This window comes from Macaca fascicularis, chromosome 16 (genome assembly GCF_037993035.2).
Source record: "Macaca fascicularis isolate 582-1 chromosome 16, T2T-MFA8v1.1".
NCBI lineage: Eukaryota > Metazoa > Chordata > Mammalia > Primates > Cercopithecidae > Macaca > Macaca fascicularis.
Window position 1 is genome coordinate 60,180,904 of NC_088390.1, and position 24,269 is coordinate 60,205,172.

Consider the following 24,269-nt stretch of genomic DNA (forward strand, 5'->3'; position numbering starts at 1 on the left):
GATTCCTAAAGTCTAACCTCAATCCCTCCTGCTACAGAAAAAGTGCATTTCTCCTGGCTCAATCTCTGTCAAAGCCAAGAAGACAGGGTGGCCTCTAAATAGAAAAGTGATTCAAGTCTCTGCCGGCCCCACTCTTCCTGGTCTCCTCATCTGTCTACTACCCCAACCCTACTCTGAAGGGGCAGCCTTCAGCCAGGCCCGGATCTGGCTACTATCTCCCAGCCCATCCTTGTTACCTCCCAATTGCCCCTTCCCCGGCCCTCTCCATGGTCCACCCTACCCAGCCAAAGGTTCAGAGCCTCCCCTCATAAACTCCGTGACACCCAGAGTTCAGAAGATTACACCAGGTTGGGGATTGAAAGGAGTCCAGAAATTATTCATCACATATCCAACTCTGTCCTGTTTACCTTGATTTTTTTAAAAGTATCAGTTACCCATAAAGATCCTAACAAATATGAAAAGGAAAGGCAATTACAAAAGATCCTTCATTATTCCACACACAAGAGTCAAAGATTTTGCCAACAGCCTCACTTTATAAATGCAAAAATAGGTCCAGAGAAGGAAAGTAACTTGCCTAAAGTCACACAGCAAGTGAGATGGCAGGACTAGAAGCCACGTCTCTGGTCACCCTCTGTGTGGTCTCCCTGAAAACTGGTGGTTCTTACCAGCAGTCTCTCGACACATCAGCTCCACTGCCCTCTGCCCACACCTCCCACTGTCAGTCTCCTTCCCTTCCCACCCCCACATACTGTTCTTCTCAACAGGGACCCAAGTCTGTCTCACCTACATACTGGGACCATTAAAGTGAAGAACATTGCCACTGCCACTGTGCCTGGTGCCAGCACACCCCTGAGACACAGCAGGTCAACCACAGCACTCACCTCAACAGCCCTCCCTCACCCCACCTGATGGGCACCCATGCCAATGATGCACAGGTCTCTGTCTTCTTAGTCATCTCTGTTGAGGGGCCAGGCTGCAAATTACCCATCTCCCCAACCCCAGAGAAAGTCTAGGTGCATAGGAGAGAAGGGAGACTATGAAAATGAGTCTTCCTTTTATACCATGAGGGATTCCAGGTAGATCTCAGAAAGGACTTCCAGGTGGGAGAGATGAGTTTGGAGAACTGGTAGGGGGAAGGGAGTGTGCAGAATGGGACACCTCCCTCCACCCCCTACCCCAGTGCCCCATCTAGAGCCAGAGTAGCTGAAAGCCAAAGGCTGCCAGGGCAAATGGGAGCAGGTGTGAGGAGGGGGACCCTTGAGGCTGGGTGTGCAGGAGCAGCAAGTTGCTTCTTCCTGGGCCCACTGCCTCTCTACTGACACCAAATAGGTAAGAGAAGGTGACCGAAGGGCTGCTGCCTTCCCAGGGAGAGACGCTGTGTCTCCACCATTCCCCTGGCTGCTCCCACCTATCCCTAGCCTGGGTCAGCTTTGGGGTCGGGGGTGTGGCAGAGAAGAGGAAAAGAAGGCATGGCTGGGGCAGGGGCCTCCCAGGCTCCCGTCTCATCAGAATTCAGCCTTGCCTGGGGTGATCAGGGGTCCTGATGACTCTCCAGCTGTCCCCTTTAAGAGCCCATCGCCACACAGAGCCCCCTCTCCTACGGTCCCTGTGTAGGAGAGGTCCGGGCATCGGTGTCTCCACCGTCACTCACACAGCCTATGTGTTTGGGAAAGTGGGGTCCCTATCCACCTGCCCACAGCCCACAGCGCTCCTGGTCTCCTGCGGACAATGCTCCCCTCGCGGACATCGCCAGGCAGTCCACACCTGCCCTTGCCCTCACCTGCCTGCCCGCCCCTCCCCGCCCCCGGCCCACCCAGGCCGGCTCCGGCCAGTCCTACCTGCTCCGGGCTGGGGGCTCAGCGCCCGGGCAGCCTCCCTGAACACCAGCACCAGGAGCCAGAGCTCGCCCCGCATGGTGGGTGCCCGGACCTGCCCCCGGCCTGCTCGCTGCCCCGGCCCTGACGAGGGAGGGGGCCCTGGCTCCGGCTCCGGCCGAGCGGTCCCCGGGGCTGGCGGAGGCGCGGGCGGTGAGGAGACAGCGGAGCGCGGGGCCGGGCCAGCCGGCAGGAGCGGCGAGAGAGTGAGCGGAGCGGGAGGCTGTGGCCTCCGGGAGCAGGCGGGGAGCGGGGGGGGCCGCTGGGTCGGTGGAGGGGTGGGGAGCTGGGGCAGGGGGCGGGGCGGGGGGCGCTGCGTCGTTGGGGGCTCTCCCGGCGCCTGCCCTCAGCCCTCCCGGAGCGCTCCCCTGGAGCTCCTGCAGCCGCTCCAAAGGCAAGGGGTGCAGAGTAGGAGACAGGGCGGGAGCCCCTCGGGCTGAGAGAACCCCTAGAAGCATCAGCCGCCCCGCGCGCCTCACTGAGTTCCTGGCTCCCTTTCCCTCCTCCGTTCCGCCGGGAAAGCTGCAGAGAGAAGGCCCGAGGGACTGACCCCTGGAAGGGACAGGCGCCCCCTCCGTGGGCCACGGGCCCCTGCCTGTCCCCCGCCCCCAGCTCCTCCAAGCTCTGCGACTTTCTGAGCTGTTCTTCGGAATTCTGTGCATCTCTGATGCTTTGTCCTCCCGCCCCCACCCCCAGGAATCTCCTGCAGCAAAGACCCCCAGCTTTTCTCCCCAAGAGGGACCTGAATCCCACCCCCTCCCATGACTCCACCTTATCCCTCCATCCCCCCATTTCCAGCACCGATTTGCCCCCCAAGCCTGGCAGACATGAGAGTGGAGGGGGCCTGGACCCCTCCCCACGAATGGGTAACCCAGGCCTCCCGCCTCTCTGGGGCCTCCAGGCCTGCTCAGGGCCAGACCCAATCAATCTTCAGAGCCAGCCCCAGACGAGGAAACGGCTCACCCCACCTGCCACCACCTTCTCACAGGCTCTGGGGACAGATCATCTTTTTATTTTTTCTTCCAGGACAGAATAAAAATACCCGCAATGTAGGATATTTAATAGACGGCAAGGAATCAGGTCAGGACACGGAGGTGCCTCTTGCCTCCCCTGACCTACTTGGTTCTTGTGACGGCAAGGAGCTGGGGCGCTGGAGAGTGGGAGACGGGGTGAGGGGGCACCCTGGCTTCTAGTGGGCTGGGGCCTAGGGACTAGAAAACGGCAGAGAGGAAGGGTGTGAACGCTGAGCGCCATTGGAGAAACTTTCCAGGAGGAGGGATACAGGTGGGGACAGGAGAAGGTACACTGTGGGATGAAGAGGTAGATTCCGTGGCACTGAGGTTAAGAAAAAAAAAAAAAAGACCTAAGAAAGGGAACAACTAAAGGCTCTCTAATCTCTTACTCCTTCCGCCGGGCCCAGACTCCCAGAGACTACCTCCTCCAGCCCTAAACCCAATGTCCGCTTACCATAGAACAAGGCAAGGCCGGTCTGTAAATTCTTCTTGAAGTCTAATTTAAATCCCAACTTGGCGGACTCTCAAACAGGATCAGATAGGCAACTGCCTCCAGCTGCGGCTTCTTGCTGCCCTCAAGTGGCCACGTGACGAGCCACAACCCTCTCGTCCTGTGGGTTTCCTCTTTCCCGGGCCTGCCCACCCCCTGTCTCCGACCTCCTGCCTTCCCTGAGGTCAAGGTGAGAGGTCCCGGGACGGATTCCAGTTCCAGCCCCGGCGTCTTTGCACATTCCTCCATCTGGGGTACCTCGTGGTCTGTCTTACAAGAAGAGCTCAGGCTGAAAGCAAATGTTTAAATTTTAATGTAAGGCTCTAGACTTTGAGATCGTAATCACCTGGAGGGGTGTGTGTGTGTGTGTGTGTGTGTGTGTGTGTGTGTGTGTGTGTGTGTGTGTGTGTGTGTGTGTGTGTGTGTGTGTGTGTGTGTGTGTGTGTGTGTGTGTGTGTGTGTGTGTGTGTGTGTGTGTGTGTGTGTGTGTGTTATTTTGTTTGTTTTTTGAGACAGGTTCTCGAACGTTGCCTAGGCTGGAGTGCAGTGCTGCGATCATAGCTCACTGCAGCTTCCAACTGCTAGACTCAAGCAATGGCGAGCGTATATGAAAACACAGATTTCTGGACTCCACCCTCAAGTTTCTAATTCACTAGGTCTGGGATGAGGGCAGAGCGTACCCAGGTAATCCCAGGACCACATTTTGAGAGCCAGTGCTGTTGAATCCCCAGTTCCTTGCAGTCCCTCACTGCTCCTCGTCTGCCAGTAGGAGAAAAAGCAAACAGCTCAGGAAAAATCAACACCGGGGACAAAAACTTTAGTATCTCGAAAAAGGTCAAAGAGGGGGCACCCGGATTTGAACCGGGGACCTCTTGATCTGCAGTCAAATGCTCTACCACTGAGCTATACCCCCTCTGCCAGTGAGCAAGCGCAGGTTGTCTTTTAGTGCTATTGCTGCGCAGGCGCTGTGTGGAGTTCCCGAAGGGAAGTGGAAATGGGATAAGACGTTTACAAGAAATGGAAAAAATACAACTCCCAGAAAAATGACTCACTTGGAAGCAGGGGTTGTTTCCTGAAGCTCTGAGCTGAAGATTCGCACTGGCGGTGTAAGAAAATATATTCGTGGGGTGTGGAAGGAGTCTCTAGGAATATTTCACTTCGGGGGTGTCCTACGCTCCTGCCTTGCAGAAGCCCCCTTGCCACGTCTGGGAGCTTCTTTCTCCCTCGCACATGCTCACGCGGCTTCTCCCGGTCTGTCTTCTCCAGCCCAGCCCTTAGAAACTCAGCCTCCCTCCCGCCATGAAAGAGCCGTCGGGGTCACTGGCCAGGCTGACCTGGGGGTGCGCCCGCCTCCGCCCTGCCATTGCGAGGTTGAGCCACCCGCACCGTGTTCCAAGGGTCACCCCTGAGCTCCTAGCCCTCACTCGTACTGCATTCCACCCTGGGATGCACACGCAGGCCGAGCCACTGGCAGGGGCTAGAACCCATCCTCACTCGCCTGCAAAAGAAAAGATGGTGGCAGGGCCCGAGACTCCCTCCCGTTCCATCTGTGCAGAAACTCTTTAGGAGACCTCCGGAGGCCAAAACACTAAAACTTACGTACGCAAAGGGGGCACCCGGATTTGAACCGGGGACCTCTTGATCTGCAGTCAAATGCTCTACCACTGAGCTATACCCCCACCACGCCACACAGTTCTCATTAGAATAAATTTCTACGGAATAGGGGTGTGGCCTTCACTTTCCTTTAAAGTTTTAATCTGTGGGTTGCGTCTGGATACCTATTGAAAACAACACAAAATACAGTGGGAATGGCTAGAACTCCTAAGTTCTTCCTCCACAGTCACGCTTTCGGAAAAACAACTAGATTAAGGAATCTTGGGTCCTCTATATCCGTGCCTAGACTCTCCCCCAGATGTCCACTAACTGGCTTGAGAAAAGGACTGTCCCCAGCATCGCCCCAGGTCTAGGGATGTACAGATTAACAGACTCTCCACCTTGTCTCCTGGACTTTTCCAGCCCCAGAGTCGCTCCTCCCCTTCTCTCAAACCAAAAGCCAGTTTGAGGAACAGAGTTCGAGAAGGCAGAAGTAAGAGGTGAACAGTTTTCAATAGCATTTATTACAGACTTATAAAAATCCTAATACAGTATATATATTTTTTAAATCCTAGCTGGGCGCGGTGGTTCACGCGTGTAATCCCAGCACTTTGGGAGGCCGTGGCGGGCGGCTCACGAGGTGAGGAGATCGAGACCATCCTGGCCAACATGGTGAAACCCCATCTCTACTAAAAATACAAAAAATTAGCAGGTCGTGGTGGTGCGCGCTTGTAGTCCCAGCTACTCGGGAGGCCGAGGAAGGAGAATCGCTTGAACCCGGGAGGCGGAGGTTGCAGTGAGCCGAGATCGCGCCACTACTGCACTCCAGCCTTGGCGGCAGAGTGAGACTCCAAAAAAAAAAAAAAAAAAAAAAAAAAAAATCGTTGCACAAAGACAAAATAAGCAGCCCCTGTAGGAATCCGGTATATTTGGGAGGAGTGAGATTCACATTGGAAGGACACTAGAAGTGAAGGGGATGCTGTGGAGTGGCTTAAAGTCCAAGAACTGTGGTCAGAGTCAGCATCTCAGAGGGAATGGAAAGACGAGGAGTGGAATCTCTGCAGTGCAAAGGGCTGTCCCTATCTGGGACGTCCTGTCCTCCTGCATTTCCCCTTACGGTTTTTGCCTCTACCCTCTTCCCCTTGAGCCCACCTTCTCCACCTTTCTAGAATCTCCTGTGCCCAAAGGGAATGTGACAAAAATGGCTGAGGGGCCAAAAAGCCTGAGGGTGGGGGTGGGTTTGAGGAAATGAAAACCAATTCCAGGGGTGTCTTTTTTTTTTTTTTTTTTTTTTTTTTTTTTGAGACGGAGTCTCGCTCTGTCGCCCAGGCTGGAGTGCAGTGGCCGGATCTCAGCTCATTGCAAGCTCCGCCTCCCGGGTTCAAAGGATTCTCCTGGCTCAGCCTTCCTAGTAGCTAGGATTACAGACTCCTGCCACTACGTCTGGTTACTTTTTGTGTTTTGTTTTGTTTGAGATGGTGTCTCGCTCTGTCACCCAGGCTGGAGTGCAGGGCCACAATCTCGGCTCACTGCAACCTCCACCTTCCGGGTTCAAGCCATTCTTCTGCCTCAGCCACCCGAGTAGCTAGGACTACAGGCGTGCACCACCACCAAGCTAATTTTTATGTTTTTAGTAGAGACGGGGTTTCACCGTGTTAGCCAGGCTGGTCTCCAACTCCTGACCTCAAGTAATCCTCCCGCCTCAGCCACCCAAAGTGCTGGGATTACAGGCATGAGCCACCGTGCCCGGCCTCAGGGGTCTCTTAATCTGCCCCCTAACACACACATTATTCCTACGGAGAGGTTGAGGGCTGAGGAGAGGGAGAGGGTTCCACTCCCTAATTCTGCAACATATCCAACATTTCCCTGACATCTCCAAGAAGGATGCCTGTGGCCATGGTGAGGGGCAGCTTATTCCGCTGTGCTGTCTGCAGGAATCCAAGGTATGCAGTCCAATTCTCAGCAACGGGTTGGGAGAATGGTGTCAATCTCACTGTCCATAGCAGCCACTGCTCCCACCAGAGAACCATAAAAAAGTAATAAATAGCCACTTGATTTTCCACCCATGTTGACCATGCAAAACCCCAAAGTTTCTGATTGGCCTCAGACTGGAACATCAGTTAGCAACGGCCGGAGATTGCATCCACTGGAGTGCAGCAGGCAGCCTGCAGGGAGGGAGGAACAGGAGGGGTCAGCCTATCCCAAGAGAATGATGGCCTTCAAGTCCCCAGCCCTTTCCCAAAGCAGACTGGGTGCAGGAAGCAAAGTTACATCCAATCATTCAATTAACAGAGACAAACTGACTTGAGTACCTGCTGTGCATCAGGTACTGTGCAAGGCTCTGGAGTCACTGGTGAAAAGGCAGACATGCCCCTGAAGCTAACTGTCTGATGGAAGAGATAGATACTAAACAAATGGTCAGACACATAATTCTATAATTACATGCAGTGATAAAGGAAATATACAGAGGCCTCTGGATGCCTGAGAGTCGGGGAGGGCTTCTCTGAGGAAGGAGCCTGGAGACTCACCTTGCTCGGCCCCTTAGCTGTGTCTTTGGCCAAGGATTCTTCACGGTGATGTGTGCCAGAAAGAGGTTCCCTACGCGAGTTCCCCCATTAGACTGTAAACAACTCAGGCGCATGGGTGGAGCCTTGGTCATCTCTGTATCATCCTCAGCCTCGGTCTGGCACCGCACAGGGAACACAGAGGGTATTTAGAAAATGCTGATTGGGCCAGGCGCAATGGCTCACGCCTGTAATCCCAGCACTTTGGGAGGCGGAGGCGGGTGGATCACCTGAGGCCGGGAATTCGAGACCAGCCTGACCAACAGGGAGAAACCCCGTCTCTACTAGAAACACAAAAATCAGCTGGGCATGTGGCGCATGCTACTTGGGAGGCTGAGGCAAGAGAATCGCTTGAACCCAGGAGACGGAGGTTGCAGTGAGCCGAGATCATGCTATTGCACTCCAGCCTGGGAAACAGGAGTGAAACTCCACACAATCAATCAATCAATCAATAAAGTGGCCTGGCGCAGTGGCTCACACCTGTAATCCCAGCACTTTGGGAGGCCAAGGCAGGCAGATCACGAGGTCAGGAGATCAAGAGCATCCTGGATAACACGGTGAAACTCCGTCTCTACTAAAAATACAACAAAAAAAAAAATTAGCCGGGCATGGTGGCAGGCGCCTGTAATCACAGCTACTCGGGAGGCTGAGGCAGAAGAACGGCGTGAACCCAGGAGGCGGAGCTTGCAGTGAGCCGAGATCGAGCCACTGCACTGTAGCCTGGCAGCCTGGGTGACAGAGCGAGACGCTGTCTCAAAAAAAAAAAAAAAAAAAATGCTGGCCGGGCGCGGTGGCTCACGTCTGTAATCCCAGCACTTTGGGAGGCCAAGGCGGGCGGATCACGAGGTCAGGAGATCGAGACCATCCTCCTGGCTAACATGGTGAAACCCCGTTTCTACTAAAAATACAAGAAATTAGCCGGGCGTGGTGGCGGGCGCCTGTAGTCCCAGCTACTCGGAGGCTGAGGCAGGAGAATGGCCTGAGCCCAGGAGGTGGAGCTTGCAGTGAGCCGAGATCGCACCACTGCACTCCAGCCTGGGCAACAAAGCGAGACCCCGTCTCAAAAAAAAAGAATGCTGATTGAACTGACTGTGGGTTGTGGAAGAGGGTTCTCCTGACCCAGGGGGTGGCAAGGACACTGCCAGAAACGTGTGGTCCCTTGCCTAAAGTCTCCCCTTCTTCAGTAAAACACACCTGGGCCAGGCATGGTAGCTCACTCCTGTAATTCCAACACTTTGGGAGGCCGAGGCAGGGGGATCGTTTGAACCCAGGTGTTTGAGACCAGCCACAGGCAACGTGGCAAAACCCTCTCTCTACAAAAATACAAAAATTAGCAGGGCATGGTGGTGTGCGCCTGTAGTCCTAACTAGGGAGGCTGAGGTAGGAGGATCGCTTGAGCCCAAGAAGTTGAAGCTGCAGTGAGCCATGTTTGCACAACTGTACTCCAGCCTGGGGGGGTGACAGAGTGAGACCCTCCCTCGAAAAAAAAAGAGATACCTGTGTGTCCAGCCTGCTGTGATTCCGCTTGACAAGTAAGGGGAAAGGAAAACTTTCCAGGCCTGATGTAAGGCCCTTTCTACGTGGCCCAGCTCCTTCAAATCCTCCAGGTGATTACTCAGTAGCTATCTGCTCAGTGTCCCTTGTCAGGTAACTTGCCTAAAATTGCAGCATTCCCTCCACACACTTCCAATCTCCCTTTTCTTTTCTTTGTTTTTGTTTTTGGAAATGGAAGTCTGGATATGTTGCCCAGGCTGGACTCCAGCTCCTGGCCCCAAGCCATCCTCCTGCCTCAGACTCTCCAGTAACTAGAACTACAGGCACGAACCACCATGCTGGCCTAATCTGTGTTTCTTACTCTTTATTCACCTTATCATTTACCACTTTTTTTTTTTTTTAGACAGGATCTTGCTCTGTCACCCAGACTGGAGTGCAGCAACATGGTCAGAGCTCACTGCAGCCTGAAATTCCTGGGCTTGAGTGATTTTCCTGCCTCAACCTCATGAGTAGCTAGGAATAGAGGTGTGTGCCACCACACCCAGCTTTTTTTTTTTTTTGTAAAGACAGAGTCTTGCTCTGTTGCCAAGGCTTTTCTCAAACTCCTTGCTCAAGTCATTTATCACTTTCTTTTTTTTTTTTAGATGGAGTTTCACTCTTGTTGCCCAGGCTGGAGTGCAACGGTACGATCTCGGCTCACTGCAACCTCTGCCTCTGGGGTTCAAGCGATTCTCCTGCCTCAGCCTCCTGAGTACCTGGGATTACAGGCATGCTCCACGACACCCAGCTAATTTTTGTACTTGCAGTAGAGACGGAGTTTCTCCATGTTGGTCAGGCTGGTCTCAAACTCCCGACCTCGGGTGATCTGCCCACCTCGGCCTCCCAAAATGCTGGGATTACAGGCATGAGCCACCGTGCCCAGCCATCATTTTCTAACTGACTATATATCTTTCCTGTTCACCATCTGCCTCCCCTACTGGAAAGTAAGCTCCATGAGGGCAGGGATTTTTGTCTGTTTTGCTCACTGCTGTTTCTCCAGTGCCTAGAACAGTACCCTGCACAAAGGAGGTGCTCAAGAAAGATTTGTGGACTGAATGGTGTCATTTACTCTACAGAACTCTGGGAGGTATAATGAACCTCCTACTTACAGATAAGAAACTAAGCAGGGCATGGTGGCTCACGCCTGTAATCTCAGCACTTTGGGAGGCCGAGGTGGGCGGATAATGAGGTCAGGAGTTCAAGACCATCCTGGCTAAGATGGTGAAACCCTGTCTCTACTAAAAATACAAAAAAATTAGCCAGGTGTAGTGGCAGGCGCCTGTAGTCCCAGCTACTTGGGAGGCCGAGCCAGAAGATTGGCGTGAACCCAGGAGGCAGAGCTTGCAGTGAGCCGAGATCACGCCACTGCACTCCAGCCTGGGCAACAGAGCAAGACTCCGTCTCAAAAAAAAAAAACAAAAAAAAAACCTGAAGGTCAGAACGAGTCAATGATTTCTGCCTGGAAGACTTGTTCCCCAGGTCTCCCTGTGGCTGTCTCCTTCTCTTCATTCAGGTCTCAACTCAAAAGTTACCTCTTAGGAGAGGCCAGAACTGAGTCAGACCTATCCCTCTCCCCTCCATCTCTGGTATCCAGTGGGATTCTGCACATCACTTCTCAGCACCTCAGATTATGGCGGCTAAGCATGGTGGCTCATGCCTGTAATCCCAACACTTTGGGAGGTCGAGGCCGGTGGATCACCCGCGGTCAAGAGTTCAAGACCAGCCTGGCCAACATGGTGAAACCCCATCTTTACTAAAAATATAAAAATTAGCCAGGCGTGGTGGCGGGCGCCTGTAATCCCAGCTACTCAGGAGGCTGAGGCAGGAGAATCGCTTGAACGTGGGAGGCGGAAGTTGCGGTGAGCTGAGGCCGCACTCCAGCCTGGGCGACAAGAGCAAAACTCTGCCTCAAAAAAAAAAAAAAAAAAAGATTATTGCGTTTAGGTGGTGGAGTGCTACCTCTCTCTCCACTAGAACAAGCCCCTGAGAGCAGGGATGCTGTCTGCTCGTGGCTTACCCACCACATCTCACCTGTGGGGAGATGCCCAATTGGCTTGGCCCAGGAGCCAACTGTGAGCCAGATTCTCACAGGAGAGAGGCAGAAGAAGGGTTCTGATGGTCAGTCATCCATTGGTTCAGCCAGGCCTGGAGATCCAGGTGGGGCAGCCACTAACCCTTCTCCGGTGAGGGTACAGGATCACAGTGGCCTTTGCTGGTCCTGAGAGGAAGGAAATAGGAGATCTCCACCGTCCTCACAGAGTCCTTCACGTCCTGCTTATTGGCAAAATCAGGACTGAAGCATCCCGCAGAGCCTGTGGATAGAGGAGCCCAGCCCCAGTCAGCCTGCTAGGGCCCAGCCTTCCTTCCTACTGCCTCACAGGTGCTCTCTGGCTCCCTCTCCCACTGTCCCAGCAACAGAGGCCCATGCCTGGATGAGGCAGAGATGGGGGCTCTGCCACAATGGTAGCAACCACATCAAATGACACCAGCAGCTCATGGAAAGCCTCTTTATGACAATCCCATAGGTGGGAATTCATGATCCTCCTCATTTTATACTTGGGGAAACTGAGGATTAGAGAGGTGAAGTCACTTGTACAAAGGCCCACAGTGAATGAAAAATGGAGTTCGAACTTGAACCAGCAACTCTGGCTTCTATAGTCAATTGCACTGAGGGTACTGATGCCCTTCATCAGGCACAAACCAGGCCTCCTCATGCTGCTGGTATAGAGACTCTCAGAAACTGGGACACCAGGAATTAATCTTAGAGAGGCTAAGTGACCAGCCTGAGGACACACAGTTAGTACCACTGGGCCCTCTCCCAACTGTAGGGGGCTTACCTCATGGGCCAGCATTTTATATAGCTCCTCTCAAGCAGTCAGCAGCCGATCCCGGTCCGTGCTGTCAATCACAAGGATGACGAACTGGCAGGCTTTCTCTATGGTAAACATGTTTCCCCCATCTCTGCACTGCCCAGACGCCAGCATCAGATAAATGAAACCATGCAGCCTCAAGATTTCACCACCCTGCTTCCATTATAATTGTCTTTGGCAGCTGGGATTACAGGCACGTGCCACCACACCTGGCTAATTTTTGTATTTTTAGTAGCGATGCGGTTTCGCCATGTTGGCCAGGATAGTCTCAAACTCCTGACCTCAGGTCACCTTCCTGCCTCGGCCTCCCAGAGTGCTAGGATTACAGGCGCGAGTCACCACACCTGGCCTGTAATTGTCTTTTCTATCCAGACATGGGAACAGCACACCTCTGGCTGTGTGGCAGAGGCTGAGGCTGTGCTACATAAGCACTTGGTGTTCGTGACTCCATTTAGGCCTCATCACAACCCTGTGGACTTGGTACTGTTAGTATCCCCATTTTACAAATGAAGAGACTGAGGCTCCGTGAGGCTACCTATCTTGCTCTTGACCACACAGCTGGTGAGTAGCAGTGCTGGAAATGGAACCCAACTCTGTCTCAGTTCAGGAATTAAACCACTGAATTCTACTCCTGCTGGAGTAAGAAGGTAAGGCCCTATAGACAGGGGGCCTACCCCATCCAGTGCATCAAACAAAGCTGCCAGCAGCTGCCAGGGAGTATTCAAACATGTTAATAGGCAGGCACTGCACTGTGTTGAGTATCTGACATATATACATTACATATTGGTTTGTTATTTAATTTTCACAACAACTCAGGGAGATCATTATATATATGTATATATATAACTTGTTTTTTTGAGGCAGAATCTTGCTCTGTCACCCAGGCTGGAGTTTCAATGGCGCGATCTCGGCTGACTGCAACCTCTGCCTCCCAGGTTCAAGCAATTCTCCTGTCTCAGCCTCCCAAGTAGCTGGGATTACAGGCACCTGCCGCCACGCCCAGCTAATTTTTGTATTTTCAGTAGAGGTGGAGTTTCACCATGTTGGCCAGGCTGGTTTTGAACTTATGACTTCAGGTGATCCACTCGCCTCTGACTCCCAAAGTGCTGGGATTAGAGGCGTGAGCCACAGCAACCTGCCGATTATTATAATCTCTATTTCACAAGTTGAGGAACCAAGGCTCAGAGAGGTTACATGACTGTCTGACATCATACAGCTGCCTTGGAGCCCTGGTGCCCTCCTCACCTAGGTGTTGGTGATAAAACTCAGAGCCTCCTGCCCCACTATGTCCCACATGAGGAAGTGGGTCTTCTGCAAAATGATCTCCTCCATGTTGCTGCCAGTGGTGGAACACGTATGGACCACCTCATTGGTCAAGCTGGGGAGGTAGGAGAGGGCACCAAGAGCTCAGTCCAGCCTACTGCCAACTCTGGCCCCCAAATGCTCTACTCCCAAAGCAGGCTGAATCTAACTCAGAACAAGTCCACCCAGGTTCACCAAGCACCTGCTGGGAGCCAGACCCTGTGCTGGGCCCTGGGGAATGAAGACAGGAGTGAGACCAAGCCTTGTCCTGGCTTGGACCCCAGAGATGGGAAACATCTTCAAGCAGGCTCCTCAAACTTTATATCTTTTTTCCTTTTTATAGAAATGGGGTCCCACTGTGTTGCCCAGGCTAATCTTGAACTCCTGCCTTGGCCTCCCAAAGTGCTGGGATTACAGGCATGAGCCACAGAGCCCAGCCTCCTCAAACTTTAACATGCAGTTGAATCACCTGAGAGTTTTGTCAAAATGCAGGTTCTGACCCAATGAGTCTGGGCTGGGGCCCAGGGTTTTGCATTTCTTTCTTTCTTTATTTATTATTATTTTTTTTCTTTTTGAGACAGAGTCTCACTCTGTCGCCCATTCTGGAGTGTAGGCACAATCACGCCTCCCAGGTTCAAGCAATTCTTCCGCCTCAGTCTCGGCCTTCCAAAGTGCTGGGATTACAGGTGTAAGCCACCGCATCCGGCCACGGTTTTGCATTATTTCTTTCCTTCTTCTTCTTTTTTTTTTTTTTTTTTTTTTTTTTTTTTTTTTTAGATGGAATCTTGCTCTGTCACCCAGGCTGGATTGCAGTGGCGTGATCTCGGCTCACAGCAAGCTCCACCTCCTGGGTTCATGCCATTCTCCTACCTCAGCCTCCCGAGCAGCTGGGACTGCAGGCGCCTGCCACTACGCCTGGCTAATTTTTTGTACTTTTTTTTTTTTTTTAGTAGAGACGGGATTTCACCAGGTTAGCCAGGATGGTCTCGATCTCCTGACCTCGTGATCCGCCTGCCTTTGCCTCCCAAAGTGCTGGGATTACAGGCATGAGCCACCGTGCCCGGCCCCCTTTTTTTCTTGAGATATAGTCTCTGTCGCCCAGGCTGGAGTGCAGTGGCGCAATCTCAGCTCACTGCAACCTCCGCCTCCTGGGTTCAAGCGATTCTCCTACCTCAGCCTCCCAGAGTAGCTGGGATTACAGGCGCGTGCCACTATGCCCAGCTAATTTTTTTTTTTTTTTTTTTTTTGAGATGGAGTATCGCTCCCATTGCACAGGCTGGAGTGCAGTGGTGTGATCTCGGCTCACTGCAACCTCCACCTCCCGGGTTCAAGTGATTCTCCTTCCTCAGCCTCCAGAGTAGCTGTGATTACAGGCATGTGCCACCACGTCCGGCTAATTTTTTTTTTTAGTAGAGACAGGGTTTCACCATGTTGCCAGGCTGGTCTCGAACTCCTGTCCTCGGGTGATCCACCCGCCTCGGTCTCTCAAAATGTTAGGATTACAGGCGTGAGTCACCGTGCCCAGCCCTTTTTTTAAATTTTATTTATTTTTTAATTTTCATTTTTAGTAGAGACGAGGTTTCACCATGTTGGCCAGGCTGCTCTTGAACTCCTGATCTCAGGTGATCCGCCCACCTCGGCCTCCCAAAGTGCTGTGATTACAGGTGTGAGCGACCCGCCCAGCCACGGTTTTGCATTTCTGATAAGCTTTCAGGTGATGCCTATGTGACTGGTCTGTAGACCACACTTTGAGAAGCAAAAGTTTAGAAAAATAGACACAGTGAAGGACATCAGAGAGGTGCTTTGTTTAAAGTGACATAGAAAACATACACATGCTTTTATATGTAAATAATGTTTCTGAAAAGTTACCGCAAAGTTACAATAGGAGGAAAACTAGGAGCTAGAGGCGAGAAGGAAACTTACTTTTCACTGTGTATTCCTCCATTGTTTGAAATTTTCCTTCATGCTTTTTAAAAATCATTTACATGTATTACTTTTTCATGGAAAAGCTTATCCTAGGTAAAGTACTTTGGAGGCTTAAAATGGGAGAGGTGCCATCCAGAGAGCGAATATCGGGGAAAGCTGCGATCTGTATTTACTCAGCCCCACCCATACGTGCCAGGCTTCTAGACCAGGAGCTACAGAGACTCAGTGAGCCTTTGGGTTTGAAGAAGGGAAAGAAAGTTAACTGACAGAGGGGACAGGGGTGAGAAAGGGGCGACCTGCCGCTAGAGGGAGCGAGGACCAGGAAGGCAGGTTGGGACACTTGGCAGGCCTGGAGCTGGGTTTGGCAGGGGCCCCGGGAAGATGGAGGAAAGCAGTGGGAGCTAGGGTTGCCCGTACGGTGCAGGATTTGAATGCCAGGCCGAGGAGCCGCAGTACTAGGAAGGTCCAAGCAGCGTTCTCAATCACTCCTCCGGGTACAGAGGAGCCCTGTAACCCAGGGAAGAGCTCTAGTGATTGGTCCCCATGCCTGTCAGTCTGGTGGGAGGCCCAGCCCTCTACCCTCACCGCCCGAAAGTCACTTACAACTGGTAGAGAATGGTGCTCTCCCGCATTGTCCAGTCCCATGATGATAACCTTCTGCTCTGGAAGCATCCGAGGAAGGGCAGCGTCAGGGCCAAATCCGATGGCCAAGGGACTGTGTGCCCCCACCAGACCTCCCAGGAAGGAGATAGCGCTCCCCGCATGCTGGGGACCTCTGCCCACCTTAGCGTGTCTGCTTCCTACCCAGCCCTGACACCTGCCCCACTCCGGGACGGTGGAAAAGACAGCTGAGCCCCCACCTCCCTTCACATTCTAGAAGAGTCTGAAAGGCCCGGGGCGCCTCTGGGCTTGCCGCGAGACGGTGTCTGGAGAAAGAGCCGAACGCGAAGTCGCAGTCGCAGGAAACCCGCAGCAGCCCCCCATCCGCGCCGCTGGCGCCGTTTAGCGGGGAGAAAGGAGGCTTGCCCAGCCCTGCGTCCCGGGGAGCACCAAAGCGCGAGGATCCAAGAGGAGCAGGCAGGGACGGGGGCAGGGAAGGCCGCGCGGCAGTCGAGGAGCGCCCATATAAGACCCTCGGAGCCCGAGGTCCCCAGTGCGTCTGACCCCAGATCAGAGGAGTCCCAGAAGAGAGCGAGATCAAAGCGCTCGCTTGGATGCCCTGTGCGCCCCTTACCCTGGTTCCCGAAGATGCTCATTAACTTGGCGATCAGCTGTCCTATGGCACTTCCCGGGCCGGACAGGTGCAGGAGGGCTCAGCGGCCTCAGGAGCGGAGTCGGCCCTGGTGCTCGGAGCTCCGCTCCCCGGGGGAGGGTCTGGCAGGCTTTGCCTATGAAGTTAGGGAAGCCCCACGCGTCACCAACCTGACCTGGGAACCCTCTGGGACGCTGGCCCTTCGCGGGCGCTATGGACACCCCAGTGACTAAGAGCTGCCTGTCCAGGGCCCGAGAGGTGCAAGGAATATGGGAGTTTCAAGCTCCAGTTCTCCCCCTCGCCCTGGGAAAACTCCACAGTTATCCGGGTGGGATGCACCACCGCAAATCAGCGGAGACTCGCACTGTGCCCGGAACCGGATCCCAGCTCTCCCTTCTCTGAGTGCCATGTCTAGGGCACTAGACTGAAGCAAAACCCCAGGCGACCCACTTTCTGTACCTACAGCTGTGTAGTACAGACAGAGCTCACCGATCCTCTCTGAGCTGGGAGAATATTCCAACCCTCCACAGATCTTCAGTCGGTTCACTAGCGTGGGTCTTGGGGGCCCACTCAAAGTGTGTTCTCCTGGGGAAAGGCAGGGTTTCCCCTTGGTGCTTGGCAACTTCTAGGATAAATCAGTGCTCCTGCAATTCACTGACAAACCCACTGCCCAGGCACAGCTTCCTGATCCCCGGAAGTGGGCACCTGAAGACAAGGATGGAACATGAAGAGAGATCCTCCAGCTGGAGACCCTGCAGAGAGGCCCCAGATACCTGGCAGAGGAGTACATGAGCCAATAGAGAACCAGGAGGCCAGATCTGAGGAGGGTATGGAAGGGGGAGCTTTCTGTTGTTGCTTGTGAATTTCTTCCTTTGCTTAAGCTGGGGGGGGAAATAATAAATAAATAAATAAATAAATAAACGAACTGATAACAAAAAGAGAAGTCTAAAAGGCAACGCGCCCTCAGGCTGCGGAGGTGGTTAGCAGGAGATCCAGCCAACACACCAGGGAGCCAGCTCCTTCCACCCCACTGCACTGCCCTCCTACAGCCTCCACTAAGGTAACGACCCTCCATTAAGGTAACAACTCTAACTGGTCTCCCTGCCTCTAGCTCTCCTTTCCCAGGGCATCCTCTCTATGGCCCTATTAATCTTCCTAAAGCACAGCTCAGGGTCTGTAAATCCCCCAGCTCATAAACCTTCAATGGCTCCCTATTGCTCACTGGATTCAGATCAGTCTCCACTTGACTGATCTGACATTCAAGAGCCTCCACGAACAGACCGCACCTGCCTCGGCAGGTTTATCTCCCAGGCTCTGCATCTACTGGTTCCTGCCTACACATGCCCAGCTCTTTCTGACTGTACCTTTGCTTCTGCATTTCCTCCTTGAGTGCCTTTCACCTTCTCAGAAAAGAGAATGCCTGAGACCTTTTAGCTCCCCTGCCATAAAAGCCACCTGCTTCCCCAGCCCTCGCTTGGTTCTCCAGCTACATGGGGCTTTTCCCTACACTGGGATTATAGACCGGCAAGTCTGTTTCCTCCCATCAACTGTGAGTCCGAGGGTGGGGTTCATATCTTGTTAACCAGCGTATGACACCCGCACTCCCTGCCTGGTCCGGAGCCCGGCACACAGGAGGAATGTGTTGCTATCAGACTGATGTAGAATGAGTTAAGCTACAGCCTGAGAAATGGCACTTGGAATATTGAAAAAGGAATGGGAACACAAGTTTAAGAGGATTGAGGAAGGCTGGGAAGTTTGTGGGAAGAAGGAAAATAGCTCACTAAATACAGACTTTCATCCCACACAATTTAGTGCCCAGAGTTAGAAGGATAGAGTTGACTGCCAAAGCCCATCTGGGCTGATTGCATTTCAGCCTTAGCAGAGAAGGAGCCAAGTCTGGGGCTGGGGGCTGGGACACCGAGGGTGCTGAGGGAAGCAGCAGTGTCTTAAGCATTTTACCATCTGTTTCCTGGGGGCAGGGGGATGGGGGGAGGAACCTCTTAGTGCATGCTGCCCTCCCCACCTCCTCTTTGCAGAATTGAAAGTAATACTCTGCAAGCTGGAAACACTTCAGTAAACAGACAAAGACAGGAGATCTCTCTGAGTATACTCTGGCTCGGGAAGTTGCCTGATTAAAAAAATATATAGTTAAAAGAGAAAAGAAGAAAAAGAAAAGAAAAGAAAAAAACAGACAAGAAGATCTGCCTCCACTTTGAGGCCCAGGACCCGGATCTTAAGAAGCATTCATTCGGCCGGGCGCGGTGGCTCAAGCCTGTAATCCCAGCACTTTGGGAGGCCGAGACGGGCGGATCACGAGGTCAGGAGATCGAGACCATCCTGGTTAACATGGTGAAACCCCGTCTCTACTAAAAAAAAAATACAAAAAACTAGCCGGGCGAGGTGGCGGACGCCTGTAGTCCCAGCTACTCGGGAGGCTGAGGCAGGAGAATGGCGTGAACCCGGGAGGCGGAGCTTGCAGTGAGCTGAGATCCGGCCACTGCACTCCAGCCTGGGTGACAGCGCGAGACTCCGTCTCAAAAAAAAAAAAAAAAAAAAAAAAGAAGCATTCATTCATTTATTCATTCATTTGACAAATATGAGCCAGGAAACACATGAAGTAGACAAAACAGACCCAGTCCGGGTCTTCATGTTTTTGTTTTGTTTTGTTTTTTTGAGACAGAATCTTGCTCTGTCACCCAGGCTGGAGTCCAGTGGCGGGATCACGGCTCACTGCAGCCTCAACCTCCCAGGCTCAAGTGATCCTCCCACCTCAGCTTCCGGAGTAGCTGGGACTAGAGGTGAAAGCCACCACTCCCAGCTAATTTTTTTTTTTTTTTTTTTTTTTTTTTTTTTTTTTTTTTGTAGAGACGGGCTTCACCATTGGTCTCCAACTCCTGGACTCAGTCTCCCTCCTCAGCCTCCCAAAGTGCTGGGATTACACGCATGAGCCACTGCTCCCATTCCCAGTCTGTGTCTTTATGGAGCTTGTGATGTAGAGGGAGAAACAGATACACACACACACACACACACACCTCTGAAAGACAGTAGGAAGCCCTGATTTAGAAGGAAAGCAAGGCACCCTTCTTCGAATAAAATGAGAGGTGAAGCCAGCTGGACTTCCTGGGTCGAGTGGGGACTTGGAGAACTTTTCTGTCTTACAAGAGGATTGTAAAATGCACGGATCAGCCCTCTGTAGCTAGCAAGAGGATTGCAAAATGCACCAATCAGCACTCTGTAAAAACGCACCAATCAGTGCTCTATGGCTAGCAAGAGGATTGTAAAATGCACCATTCAGTGCTCTGTAAAACGCACCAATCAGCGCTCTGGAAAATGCACCAATCAGCACTCTGTAAAACGCACCAATCAGCAGGATCCTAAAAGTAGCCAATCGAAGGGAGGACTGAAAAAAGGACACTCTGATAGGACAGAAACGGAACATGGGCAGGGCCAATAAGGGAATAAACTCTGGCCACCTCCCCGCCAGCAGTGGCAACGCACTAGGGTGCGATTCCACGCTATGGAAGCTTCAGTTCTATTGCATTCCTTGGCTCTTCACAATAAATCTTGCTGCTGCTCAATCTTTGGGTCTGTGCCATCTTTAAGAGCTGTTAACACGCACCGGGAAGGTCTGAGGCTCCATTCTTGAAGTCAGCGAGACCAGGAACCCCACCAGCAGAAGCCAACTCTGGACACAAAAAGGTTACTGGAGCTAAGACAAAATTTTTCTCCAAGATACAAGGGACAGCCCCTTGTCCCTGGACCATGGTGGCCTCAGCTTAGTTCTCTTTAGTGTAGAAAAGTGGAAACCTTAAGCCACACCTAGGACCTGGGCCTCTCCCACATCATCTTATTCTGGGAGAGAATCCACTGCAAAAACAGGAGTAGCTAGTCAGGGAAGGAAACGAAGGGTCCCAGGTAGCAGGAGTCCTCAGTCCCTCGGTTCCTGCAGGGTCTCAGCTGACTTCATGGTTGTCGAAATCCTCACACATGGACAACCACTGACTTGCTGATGGTGTAGCCAGCGTTAGTTGAGAACATCTGATTACCAAGAAACAAGAATCTCACTATCTCCAAGCCAGCTAGAAATGCCCTTCCTGCAAGTTCCAGGCAAATGCAATTTTTTTTTTTTTGAGACAGAGTCTCCCTCCATCGCCCAGGCTGTAGTGCAGTGGCTGAATCTCAGCTCACTGCAACCTCTCCCTCCTGGGTTCAAGTGATTCTCCTGCCTCTGCCTCCCAAGTAGCTGGTATTACAGGCGCCCACCACCACACCCGGCTAATTTTTGTATTTTTAGTAGAGATGGGGTTTCACCATGTTGGCCAGGCTGGTCTCGAACTCCTGACCTCAAGTGATCCACCCACCTCGACCTCCCAAAGTGCTGGGATTACAGGTGTGAGCCACCGCGCCCAACCTGCAAATGCAATTTCAGGCAGAAGGCACATGGGGCACAAACACACTCAGACACCTGCTTCCTCCTTCCCAAACCCCCAGCCCCCACCCTTGCAGAAGCTGATGCATCCTGGGGCAAAGGAATTAGCACTGAACTTGGGGGGGTCAAAGGCACCACTGAACTTGACATCCATATGTCTGAGTTCAAATCCTTGCCCCATGGTTGTGTAACTGTGGTCAAATAGTTTTTAACCTCTATGAACTTTGTAAACTGGAGTTAATAATACCTGACCTTGATTCAAAACATCAGACTCCACTTCAGTCCTCTCTGTGGAGCTCCAGACCATATACCCAGCTGTCTTTTCCTCTTCTCTCTCTCTCTTTTTTTTTTTTTTTTTTTTTTTTTTTGTGATAGAGTCTCGCTCTGTCACCCAGGCTGAAGTGCAGTGGCAGGTTGGTTCACTGCAATTTCCGCCTCCTGAGTTCAAGCAGTTCTCCTGCCTCAGCCTCTAGAATAGCTGGGATTACAGGCACCCACCACCACACCCAGGTAATTTTTGTGTTTTCAGTAGAGATGAGGTTTCACCATGTTGCCCAGTCTGGTCTCGAATTCTTGACCTCAGTTGATCTGCCCACCTGGTCCTCCCAAAGTGCTGGGATTACAAGCATGAGCCACTGCTCCCAGCCTCTGCTTCTCTTCTTGAATGTCCCACAGGCACCTCAAACCCACTTTGACCAAAGATGGACTGATCACTTCTGCCCCTAGCTTATTTGGTTTTTTTACCTGCTTTTACTGGAAAGACCACCATCAGCAGTCACCTCCTTTTCTTTCTTTCTTTTTTCTTTTTTTTTGGGGGGGACAGAATCTTGCTCTGTCACCCAGGCTGGAGTGCAGTGGTGTGATCTCGGCTCACCACAGCCTCCGCCTCCTGGGTTCAAGCGACTCTCCTGCTCAGTCTCCAGAGTAGCTGGAGGCGTGTGCCACTGCACCTGGCTAATTTTTGTATTTTAGTAGAGACAGGGTTTTGCCATGTTGGCCAGACTGGCCACCTCTCTTTCTCTCTCTCTCTTTTTTTTTTTTTTTTTTGAGACGGAGTCTCCCTCTGTTACCCAGGCTGGAGCGAAGTGGTGCGACCTCAGCTCATCACAACCTCCGCCTCCCGGGTTCAAGTAATTCTCCTGCTTCAGCCTCCCGAGTAGCTGGGACTACAGGCACTGCCACCTCGCCTGGCTAATTTTTGTATTTTAAGTAGAGATGGGGTTTCACTATGTTGGCTAGGCTGGTCTTGAACTCCTGACCTCGTGATCCACCCACCTCGGCCTCCCAAAGTGCTGGGATTACAGGTGTGAGCCACTGCACCCGGCCTCACCTCCCTTTCTCTTATCAGCTGCCTCCACTTGCTCTCCAAGAGCTCAAGATTCTAACATTTATTTATTTATTTAATTTATTGAGACAGGGTCTTGCTCTGTTGCCCAGGCTGGAGTGCAGTAGTGTGATCATAGTTCACTGCAGCCTTGACTTCCTGGGCTCAAGAGATCCTCCCCACCTCAGCTTCCCTATCACAGCCTCCTGAGTAGCTGGGACTACACATCCAGCTAATTTTTTAAAATTTTTGTGAAAACGTCGGTCTCACTATGTTGCATAAACTAGTCTCAGAACTGCTGGACTCAAGCAATCCTGCCACCTCGGCCTCCCAAAGTGCTGGGGTTACAAGCGTGAGCCACCAAACCCGGCCATCTAACTGCTAGATGTCCCTGGCCTCTTTGCCTCCCTTCCCGTCCCACTGCTGTGGCCTAAGGCAAACCCTCCTTTCTCACCTGGATTATCACAGCTGTTTCCAAGCTAGGCCTTCCAATCTATGCGCCAAACTGCAAACAAAGCAATCATGCTAGTTGCTTACAGTCCTTCCATTTCTGCGCACAAGCTTCAGGACAAAGTCTAAACTCCTTAACATGACTCAAGGCCCACTGTGACCTGCTCCTGCCAATCCCTCTCTGGCCACCACCTTGAGAGCACACTTTGCTGGTGAGGTGCCAAGAATATGTCATGCATGTCCCCTACTTTCTCTGCTTTGAACATTTCCCCCATTTGTCTGCCAACCATGCTTCTAGATTCTACTCAAGCCTCACCTCCACCAGGAAGCCTCAGCTGACCTCCCCAGGTTATGGGACTAACCCCTCTTTCAGGTTCCCACAGTACCCAGTGCTCCCACAGCAGAGAGTACATTATGCTGTACTGAAATCATCTATGGCCCCTACGTAGACTTGTGCCTGGTACATTGGAGGTGCTCAATAAACGTTTGTTCAAGGAATAAACACAGGAATGAATGATTCTGTAGGAAGGCAGTGGGAAATGCACTATGCTAGGAGGCAGGGACTAGGCTCTCATAAACTTTGCCATTGGCTCCCCAGGGAACTGGGGTCAGCCACTTGACCTCTGGGCCTGCCCAGTTCCCCTTTCCTTTGATCCACTAACTCCTCATCTGTAGGGTCTTGGGGGATGTCTTTTGCCCTACACACACGTGCACACACACACACAGTCATTCATGTTGGGCCTTAGCACTCCGGTAGTGGACTCAGGAATTTTAATCCTCCACGGCCACCTGCGCAAAAACAAGAACCAGGGTGGGCGTGGTGGCTCATGCCTGTAATCCCAGCACTTTGGGAGGCTAAGGCAGGTGGATCACCTGAGGTCAGGAGTTCAAGACCAGCCTGGCCAACATGGTGAAACCCTGTCTCCACTAAAAATACAAAAATTTGCTGGGCATGGTGGCACACGACTGTAATCCCAGCTACTCGGGAGGCTGAGGCAGGAGAATTGCTTGAACCTGGGAGGCGGAGGTTGCAGTGAACCGAGATCGCGGCACTGCACTCCAGCCTCAGCAACGAGCAAAACTCCATCTCAAAAAAAAAAGAAGAAAAATAAAAAGAACCAGCAGGGAGGGGAAATAGTTTGAGGGTACTGTGTGAGGCAGGACACAGGTGGTTGCAGTAACTGTCAGAAGTCCACATCCTGCCAGCTAGGGATGGCAGGAATGGGTACGTTCATCTGCTGACTTTCAGTCGAGGACTGACAGAATCCCTGATTATCTCTGACCTGCCCCCAAAGCTGGTTAGCAGGAACAAGGGGGGCATTAGTGGAGCCAGAAGCTCAGCCCCTCCCTCTCCTGAGGTGTTGGGACACAGCCAGGCCACAAGAGCAGAAAAACAATCATGTGTATTTAAGACACATTGCACCAATGGGTCTGGATCTCACCCACCAAGCAACACCAGCTTCCCATTGCCTCTGGCTGTACTTGTGGAGAGAGAGGTAAGTGAAGGGGCTCAGGGCCAGTGCGGAGCCAGGACTGCTCAAGCAGTGGGCATCAGAGGGCCAAAATCGAAGGATCATCTTCCCTTTTGAGTCAACGACTCAGCGCACAGCTTCTTCCTGCACCCACCCCTTCAATTCCCCCTGCATATC

General features: G+C 52.4%; 2 protein-coding genes and 2 non-coding genes across 10 annotated transcripts in view; all 4 read right to left on the bottom strand.

The window, feature by feature from the left end:
• PLXDC1 (plexin domain containing 1) overlaps positions 1–3,385 on the bottom strand; it is an 87,928-nt gene extending 84,543 nt beyond the window's left edge. For 5 of the 7 annotated variants that reach the window (XM_074019471.1, XM_045376023.2, XM_005583999.4 and 2 more), the window contains exon 1: positions 1,839–2,082. Coding sequence is in view for 4 of the 7 variants with exons in the window: in XM_045376023.2 (XP_045231958.1) it covers positions 1,839–1,914 (76 nt within the window). In the remaining 3 variants the exon portion in view is untranslated. Of the gene's footprint in view, positions 1–1,838; positions 2,083–3,341 lie in introns of those variants that run through there. The other 2 variants (XM_074019470.1, XM_015437892.4) reach the window with 1 other exon arrangement.
• Positions 3,386–4,218: 833 nt separating this feature from the next.
• Positions 4,219–4,290, bottom strand: TRNAC-GCA (transfer RNA cysteine (anticodon GCA)). The gene has a single exon. It is a non-coding gene; the product is annotated as a tRNA-Cys (tRNA).
• Positions 4,291–4,984: 694 nt separating this feature from the next.
• Positions 4,985–5,056, bottom strand: TRNAC-GCA (transfer RNA cysteine (anticodon GCA)). The gene has a single exon. It is a non-coding gene; the product is annotated as a tRNA-Cys (tRNA).
• A 6,049-nt stretch (positions 5,057–11,105) lies between these two features.
• On the bottom strand, positions 11,106–24,197 carry ARL5C (ARF like GTPase 5C). Its single transcript, XM_065532201.2, is given in 9 exon segments — positions 11,106–11,355; positions 11,358–11,379; positions 11,905–11,988; positions 13,073–13,089; positions 13,185–13,315; positions 15,769–15,789; positions 15,791–15,827; positions 16,400–16,449; positions 24,067–24,197. Coding segments are annotated over 9 exon segments (612 nt in total). The 3' UTR covers positions 11,106–11,236.
• Positions 24,198–24,269: the final 72 nt, after the last annotated feature.